The sequence below is a fragment of the Oryzias melastigma genome, linkage group LG21 (genome assembly GCF_002922805.2).
Source record: "Oryzias melastigma strain HK-1 linkage group LG21, ASM292280v2, whole genome shotgun sequence".
NCBI lineage: Eukaryota > Metazoa > Chordata > Actinopteri > Beloniformes > Adrianichthyidae > Oryzias > Oryzias melastigma.
Genome location: NC_050532.1, coordinates 24,245,779 through 24,254,973, shown reverse-complemented (window position 1 = coordinate 24,254,973; position 9,195 = coordinate 24,245,779). Strand labels below are relative to the sequence as shown.

The window sequence follows — 9,195 nt, the reverse complement described above, 5'->3', positions numbered from 1 at the left end:
CTACCAGGTCCGTCTGTGGATGTCTCTCTTAGAATGAATACACATATGATGTCGAGGAATACGTTTTTTTGACGTGTGGACTGTTCCTATTAAATCAGAGCTCCACAAGCTCCGAGCCTCAAACCTGTAGCCCACCCCGCGCGGCGATCCGCTGCTCCCGCCTGTCCAACACGTGATCCTGAGCTTGGCTTGCACCTGCGTGTGCGCGTCTGTGAATCTCAAGGTTCACACACCGGCTGCGTCGGCGCGCATTCCTGTTCATGTAACCGCGAGTAAACCTCTGAATTTTTATTCAGAATTTTTTTAACCTCTGAATTTTTATTCTAAATTTTTATTCTCAATTATTATTCTGAATTTTCTTAACCTCAGAATTTTTTTCTGAATTTTTTACCCCTGAATTTTTATTGTGAATTTTTTTTCCAACCCTTGCTTTTTAAACAGCAAAATTTTATGCTCCCAAAAATATTTTCTATCTTAAAAAAAATCAGTGTTTTTAATTTCGAGACTTAAAATTTCGATGGGTCAGAAATTTAACATAAAAAAAATTCAGAGTCTGATGGAACCAAAAAAACAAAAAACTTCCATACTGATTTGCCTTTAATTCATTATTTAATATATTTATTTATTTTATTCATTATTTTGTGTTAAAAACAAAGATATTTAAGAACATTGGAATGTTTTATCAGCGCTTTTCTTGTGAAAATCCTGATGCGGCCCAGCCTCACCCAGAATCTGCCTCCAGTGGCCCCCGGCTGAATTGAGTTTGAGACCCCTGATTTATAGCAAATATATATATATTTTTTCAAAAATAAAAACAGTTTGTTTACTTACAAACAATATCTTTTGTCATCACTGGGCGCGATGGCTCACTTGGCTCCCCAAATCCAGCTTTATTTTCAGCAGTGACCCTGAACTCATACTCGACTCCCTCAGTCAGGCCTTGCACCTTAAAGCGGAGGTCAGGGACTGACCTTTTATGGGCTCTGACCCATCTTAGGCCTTTTCTTTCTTTTCTCTCCACGGAATATCCTCTAATGTCACAGCCACCATCATTTGCTGGTCTCTTCCATGAAATGGTGATTGAATTCCTGCTGACATTATCAATCTCTGGGATTGAGGGTGGACCTGGTGGGCCTAAGGGAATACAATCAGTTCATATTTATCAGACAAGTTTATACAGTTATTTATTAAAATGTTTATTTAGCTGCACCCCTGATGAATAGAAACTTACCAAAACTATCAACCATTTTGACTGGACCCGATTGGCTTGAGTCTCCGATGCCATACTGGTTCACAGCTTGCACTCGGAAGATGTACTCGTTGCCTTTGATCAGTTTTGCGGCTACATATCGGCAGTCCATAACATTTTCTGCCAGCTTGGTCCACTGTAGGCGACTAGTTTCTCTCTTTTCAAGGATGTAGGACTTTATAGAGCTTCCTCCATCTTCTTCTGGTGGAAGCCAGGTCAGAGTACACTTCTCTGCTGAAATATTACTTGCTTCAATGGGACCTGGTGGTCCAGGTACATCTAGTACCTTCACTTTAACGTGTTCTTCTTTAATACCAAAAGGGTTGCTAGCAGTGATGGTGTACTCTCCAGTGTTCTTTCTACTTGCATACTTAATAGCTAGAGTTGAAGTGGTGGGGGTGCTGGTGATAGTGACGGTGTCAGAGTTCTTGAACTCCCGACCTCCCTTGGACCAGAAAGTAGTTGGGGGCGGTTTACCTACAATCTTAGAAGCAGAAACAACAATTGTATCTCCAGCCCTGACTGAGACACCATCCTTCATGCCTGGGTCAATAGTGATAGATGGAGGTTCTGCCAAGAAAAAAACAAAACAAAACACTAAGTTCAGCTATTTGAACTGTACAAGAATGAAGTTATTTCCATAATACGTTCACCATGAAACTTACCGTACTCATCCTTGCAGGTTAGGAACTCTGTACAATCTGAAGGCTCACTAATAGCACCAGCTGCATTCTTGGCCCTTATTCTGAATTGATATTGGGATCCTTCTGTTAGGTCGGTGACAGTGAAGGCACAACCCTGAATGTTGACATGGTTGGCCTTTGTCCAGGCTTTCCCATCAGCCTCTAGCTTCTCCACCATGTACCCAGTCAGTTTGTAGCCACCATCATATTTGGGAGCTGTCCAAATTAGTGTGACTGTGTTTCTGGTAACATTGATAACTTCTGGTTTTCCAGGAGGATCTGACAGGAATTAGAAGAAGGTGTTCAAATATTTTTTAGATGTCTGTCTTAGCAATTGACCATTCTTTCAAAGCACAACAAATAGTACTTTTAATTAAGTATTTAGAAAAATTAAGCATTTAAATGAGGTGAACTCACCAATAGGATCAAGAGCAACCACAGTCTCAGTGACTTTACTTGCTTTTCCAAGGCCAGCCACGTTCAGGGCCATCACCCTGAACTCATATTCTAGCCCCTCTATCAGCCCAGTAACTCTACATTCCTTCACTCTTAGAGGAGTCTTACTGGCACGTTTCCACATCAGACTGTTCCTCTCCTTAAATTCGATATGATATCCTAAAGAAAAAAAGTCAGAATTTTGATTCTTTTTTCAATGTTTACTCAGTCTTATGTACATATTAGGGGTGTAACAATGTATGTTAATAACTGTTTGATTCATCTCATAGTTTGTGGATGCTGATGCGATTCATACTCGATATTGGTTCATTTGAACGATCCGATTCGATCTGATTCATTGACCTAAAATTGATCCAGGACATTATTCCCCAAAAATTCAACCAGTGTGACTCAGAGATAAATACCTGGGTACTGAACAGTGCACGTAAAGTTTTCTTGTATTTCTTGCAAGATAATCAAGTGTAAATTAAATATGTGTACAACAAAAAAAGTAAGCTAAATCCATTCAAATTTTAGTTTCATCAAGTTCAGCACATTGTTGGTTTTTCCACATCAAAAATAAAACAAGGGGATTGTTATTTGAACATTATAACCCAACGTATGGTCACATGTCTTTGACAAGTTCAAAGTGTTTCCACACATCGGACTGTACTGATCATTGATCATTTTTTGCTGACATAACATGTGTGTTGTCTGCTGTGATGTCACTTGGTTGTTTTTATGGTGTAGTAAAATAAACCTACCATGTCTCTACCATTCAATGATTTTCACAATATCAAAATACTGTACTAGATTTATCTCATTTTGAAACAATTTTACAATGATATAGGTCAATTCAATTTGATTAACAACCTGCTTTAGCCAGATTTATCTGGATGGATAGTAGGAATATAAATCAATTCCCTGATTAAGTTAATTCATTGTTACACCCCTAGTACTCTTGTCCATCACGCTTTAATACCAGTAATAGCAGAGCCACCGTTATCTGCGGGATCGGTCCAAATTAGAATTGCTGACTCATGGCGGATGGTTACAATCTGTGGAGGAGCTGGTGCCTCAGGCACATCTGAAGGATAAAAAGACAAAATTAATAATTTGCCAGAAAAAACACAATTTATTCATTGTAAAAATATTTTAAAAGGGTTGTTCACTGCTTTTAACATTTGTAAATGGCTTATAAAGCATAGTCCAATTATTAAACACAAGATAAAAAAAGAGATGTACTCACGGAAGGGATGCTGAGCGATGACTGGATCAGACCTTAAATAATCTCCAACCCCATACTTATTCTCAGCAAACACTCTAAAGATGTACTCCACACCATCATGGAGTCTAATCACCCTCATGGTGGTCTTTTGAATGGCTGAAGCCACTGTGGCCCACTTGTTGTCCGTGGTCCTCCTCTTCTCCACAATATAGTTAGACACCTCTGCACCTCCATCATCTGTAGGTGGTCCCCACTCCAGAGTAATTCCGTCTGCCGTGATTTCACTAAATTGAATGGGTCCAGTGCAGATACCAGGTTTTCCAACCACCTTTAGCTGGAACTTGCATTCCTTCAAACCTGCACTGTTTTTGGCTACAATTGTGAAAGTGTCGGCATCAGCTCTCTGGCAGTCTCTGAGAAGAAGGGTGGTAACTCCAGGGGAGGCCTCCACACACATTCTGCCGGTATCCCCGAGCACCATGTCACCTTTCTTCCAGATGACAGAAGGGTAAGGAATACCAGATACTGGAATATTGATGCGTGTGGTGCTTCCCTCCTTCACAGTGCAGCAACCATCATGTATATTACTCAAGTTGCAGTCGGGTAGCACTAAAATCCAGAAAAATGCACACATCGGGAAAAAGTAAAATCAAGATGACTTACAAATGATATTCATACAATGGCTATTTGTCCTTTTGAACTACCAAATAGTGTGACCACATTTAGACCAATTTACATATGTGCAGTAGATGTAGCAAATTTTTGTCTATCATGCAGACTGTTGACACATGAAGTACAAAAGTCAAGCATCAACTTTCTTGAGTTGATACATAGTTTATGTTGTAATAAACAGCCTCCCTAATAGAATCAAAACTACCTCTATAAACCAGCAAACACCTTTGTAGGATTACAAGTAGTTTTCTTACCAAACTGGTCCTTGGCTACTGCTGTGAGCTCAGTTGGTGGTCCCTCTCCAGACTCATTGAGGGCCTTGATCCTGAATTGATACTCTTTTCCCTCTGTTAACTCCCCAACTACATGTGAGGTGTTTTTGCCCTTCATGATCTGCTTCCATTTTTCCTCGCCTTCATTCTGCTCTAGGATGTATGCACTAACATGACTTCCACCATCACTGATGGGCTTCTTCCATCCCAATGTGATAGATTCCTTGGTGGTTTTCTGTGCTTTAAAGTCTGTGACTGGACCTGGTTGTTCTGCAAAGCGAAAGGAAATGGGTTAAACATTTGCATGAGCCCAAGTTGTTTCCCCCTTTAGTCCACAGTGTTTCCAGTAAAGACATTTCTAATATAAAAAAGCTAAAGTAGAAATTAAATTAATTTTATCTCCATGTCCTTAATTCACCTATAGTATTTGTCATTGCCGTTTATAGGCCATAAAACACAAATTAGGGTAACTGCAAAGATGGGGAACTGAATCACCCAACTTTTTGATCAAAATGTTGCACCTCCCAGCAGAAAAGGTAAAAAGTCTAAGCTATTTATTTGGTCCCTACAACTACCAAATTTGTTTTCTTTAAAGATGTAAAAGGTTTTTTGTTTAATAGAAATACCTGAAGCTCGGACACTTCCTGCAGTTTCAACCCCTTCTCCGATGCCGTAGGTGTTTTCAGCCAGCACCCTGAAGCAGTATGCCTGTCCTGACTCGAGGTTGGTAATTCTGAAGGAAGTTTTTGGACATTCTGCAGACACACAGGTCCAGGCCTTCCTCTCGGCCAAACGTTTCTCTACAATGTAGTTCTTGACTGGGCTGCCACCATCTATCAGAGGGGGTTCCCAAGTGATGCTGGCATGGGTTTTGGAAGTCTCTTTCACAACCAGGTTTACAGGAGGTCCAGGGGAATCTGAGAGGGAAAATGTTGAATAAAGAATTTGAGGCTCATAAACATGCAAATTTACTTGTGATCTTCTTCAGGTTGTCAAAACCCAGCTTACTTTAGCTTTCATTAAAACCATTTTAGTTAGGAAAATAAAAAAAATAAAGTGTCTTACCATGAACCTTTACTATGATGATGTAGTTCTTGGAACCACTGCTGTTCTCAAGGGAAAGCACATATTTGCCAGCATCATAACGGTTTACATCCTCAATCATCAGTAGAGTGTCCCATTCTGACGTCTTAATCAGCAAGCCTTGTCTGTCCTTAAGGTTGGCGTCTACCTTTGTCCATGTCACCTTTGGTGCTGGTCGTCCCCTCAGTGGGACATACAGCCTCATTGTGACACCAGCTCGCAGAACCAAAGCCTTTCTCAGGTCAGCATCCAATTCACCCTCTGGAGGAACTAGAGCAAGGATAATATTTTTTTTTTGCATAAATTAGTTTTTATTTTATACACTTTTTTATGTGTCTTTGCTTGTTTGATAATGTTCTTAACTTGATTTTTATTTTACCAAAAGCACACACATTTGTTTAAGATTGCACTGCTGAAATTCTAACACTTTTAGTCATAATTTTGGTTTGTATGTCCTTTTTTATTTCATACAAACACACAGGAAAGGAAGACCATGCATAATACAGTAACCTACTTAGTATGTCCTTGGGCATATGGTTTCCTGGGACCTCGCTGGGTTCACTGTACCCAATTTTGTTGACAGCAATGACTCTGAACTGGTACTCAATGTTTTCCATCAGGCCAGTTACCACAAATTTGGTTGCCTGGAGTTTTTTTGGAACATTGCACTTGGTCCAGTCCTCAGCATCAACTCGCTTGCTCTCAACAAGGTATCCAATGATCTCACAGCCACCATCATAGGCAGGTTTGGTCCAGCTAAGGCTAATGGAGCTCTTGGTAGAGTCCACTACCTTGGGGAATGCAGGTGGGCCAGGAGGATCTGGAAAAAAAATTATACGAATTGTACGACAGAAGAAACAGAACATACTTGTATTTGAGGTTTAAAAACCAAACACTCACAGACAGGGTCGACAGCCAGAGCAGCATTGGATGCATCACTGGGTTTACCCAATCCAGCCTTGTTTAAAGCGATGACTCTGAACTCGTACTCTGAGCCTTCAGTCAGCTGAATAGCTTTAATTGTTCTGTCAATGACAGGGCGGCGATTCACCTTTGCCCAGGACAGCTCGGTAGCCTCACGTTTCTCCACCAAGTAACCCAAAATAGGTGCTTTGCCATCATTGGCTGGAGCCTTCCAACTGACAGTCATAGAGTCCTTAGTAATGTTAGTGATGACTGGTGGTTCACATGGTCCCGGAACATCTGATGATCAAACATAAGTTTTCAATCCTTGTAGAGCTCAACAAATATAATTAAATTTTGGGAAAGTTCTTGGATTTTCTTTTAAAAAAACTACATTACAGAAGCCCAAACAAAAGAAATCTTTCTTACCATATGGGTTCTTGACCATGACTGCATCAGTCATGCAGGGGTCTCCAACCCCATACTGGTTTTCAGCACTAACTTTAAACTCGTATTCATGACCCTCAATGAGCTTCTCCACTGAACAGTCGGTGATGTGGCCATGGATGTTGGAGGTGACCAGAGCCCAGTTGGCCCTGCTGGTCTCACGTTTCTCGATGATGTAGTTGGTAATTTCAGATCCGCCGTCTGCGATTGGGGGCTCCCAGCGCAGTTTGATGCGGTCAGAAAACACCTTAGTAATTTTCACTGAGGCTGGAGGGCCGGGTTTGTCTGCAAAAGAGTGTGTTTGGTTGGCAGTCGTGTGTGCATATGTGACACACTTTAAAACTTTGAAAGGATAAATCTAACTTACCAAGCACTTTTACTTTAATGGTGGCATACTTGGAGCCGTTCATGTTTTCAGCAGTGATGGTGTAGTCTCCAGTCTCCTTTCGAGTAACTGAGTAGAGCTCCAGCAGGTGGACATGTTTTTTCTGGGCCATCTTCATTCCCTCTGCAAGAACCAGAGGTGCTCCATCTTTTTTCCAACTTACTTTGGGCAAAGGCTTGCCAAACACTTCAGCATCAAGGACAACATTCTCTCCAGCTTTAATTACAATCAGAGTCTTCATATTGATGCCCAGTTCAACACGAGGAGGAACTAAATTGGAAAAAGACAATTAATCGTTTCTTTCCATTTATGAATTTATCCACATTGATTTTGTAATTGTGCAGAGTGTTACCGTTTTGTGCAATGACTGGGATGGGATCAGACAGCTCAGATGGCAGGCTGATGTTTATAGCTGTCTTGGCAATGACTCTAAACTGATACTGTTGACCTTCTTCCAGGCCTGTAACCACGTAGCTTTCTGTCTGAATATTCATGCAGTTAGCATTGCAACGATTCCACTTCTCCTCTGGAAGCTTGGTGTATTCCACAAAGTAGCCAATCAGCTTGCTGCCACCATCGTGTTCAGGACGACTCCAGACCAATGAAACTGAATTTTTGGTTACATCCATTGGCTCAGGTTTACCTGGTGAATCTAGATGACAGCAATGAAAAGGTTACACATTATTCATAATGGATGGCAAAAAACAAAAAAGAAAGATTAAAATACAAATGAGAGAATTTAACTTTTAAATGGATTGTGTTTTAAGAATACAATTACATATTTTAAGATGAATAATTACATTCTGATACTTTTCTGTATTACGTTTTGTCCCTAAATTAATTTAAGAGGATATTATAGAACTTAATCTACTTTATGGGTGATGTATGGTCACCCATTACCAACTACATTTCATCTACGCTGTGCTGTGTGCATTTCACTGTGTGCACTTGTAATATTTGAGGATAGTTAACAGTAAATCTTTCAAAATGTTTTTGTCCTTGGGAAAAAAAAATCAGTATTTTATAAGTTTGTTCTTTGCTTCACTGATATTAAAACGGCCATATGAATTAATAAAACAAGTGCAGAGAGGAAGGAGGAATTCTTACCAACAGCAGTCCTGGCAGTGATCAGATCAGTTTGTTTGCAAGGTTTGCCTTGTCCTGCCAGGTTGAGTGCAGACACTCTGAAGGTGTACTCCAAGCCTTCAATTAGACCTGTGCAAGTGTACTGCAGTGCTTTGACAACAGACTCGTTAGCTTTTACCCACAGAAGACTATTTCTCTCCTTCTTTTCAATACAGTATCCGGTGATGGGGCTGCCACCGTCACTGCTGGGGCGCTCCCACGATAGGATGACACAGTCCTTGAAGATCTTGTTGATTTGCAAGTTTAGGGGTTCACTGGGAGGATCTTTGGTTTAAAAAAAAAGTATCAGCATTATGTTTATAACCAATAATCCGGCATTTACTGTTAGTTGCAAAAACTCACCAAATGGATATCTGGCTGTCATCTTCTCAGAGTAGACAGGCTGAGAAATACCAAATCTGTTCTCAGCACGGACCCGGAAGCAGTACTCTTTTCCAGGTGTCAGTTTAGTCATTCTAAAGCTGGTCTTGGTGCAGGATGCAGACACTGTGACCCAGTCTCCCTGGCTGATGTCACATTTCTCCACAATATAGTTAGTAATGTTGCTGCCACCATCTTCCTGTGGCGAGTTCCAGAGCAATGTGCAGGCATCTATATCCAACTCTGTGATCTGTAAGGGAGCTTCTGGAGGTCCAGGGATGTCTGAAACACAGTTTGACTTATTAGTTATGGATCAGTGACATTCATTTAAA

The 9,195-nt window shown here is 40.7% G+C and overlaps 1 protein-coding gene across 1 annotated transcript in view; it reads right to left on the bottom strand.

Moving 5' to 3' along the window:
- ttn.2 (titin, tandem duplicate 2) overlaps positions 1-9,195 on the bottom strand; it is a 211,120-nt gene that overhangs the window by 48,740 nt on the left and 153,185 nt on the right. Inside the window, exons 197-212 of the mRNA XM_036209774.1 lie at positions 8,846-9,145; positions 8,465-8,767; positions 7,710-8,009; positions 7,340-7,627; positions 6,955-7,257; positions 6,523-6,825; positions 6,137-6,442; positions 5,605-5,892; positions 5,166-5,456; positions 4,522-4,809; positions 3,617-4,204; positions 3,350-3,454; positions 2,350-2,547; positions 1,915-2,211; positions 1,232-1,819; positions 832-1,134 (exon numbers count right to left, since the gene is read on the bottom strand). Of these exons, the coding sequence (XP_036065667.1) occupies positions 832-1,134; positions 1,232-1,819; positions 1,915-2,211; positions 2,350-2,547; positions 3,350-3,454; positions 3,617-4,204; positions 4,522-4,809; positions 5,166-5,456; positions 5,605-5,892; positions 6,137-6,442; positions 6,523-6,825; positions 6,955-7,257; positions 7,340-7,627; positions 7,710-8,009; positions 8,465-8,767; positions 8,846-9,145 (5,049 nt within the window). The remainder of the gene's footprint in view (positions 1-831; positions 1,135-1,231; positions 1,820-1,914; positions 2,212-2,349; positions 2,548-3,349; positions 3,455-3,616; positions 4,205-4,521; positions 4,810-5,165; positions 5,457-5,604; positions 5,893-6,136; positions 6,443-6,522; positions 6,826-6,954; positions 7,258-7,339; positions 7,628-7,709; positions 8,010-8,464; positions 8,768-8,845; positions 9,146-9,195) is intronic.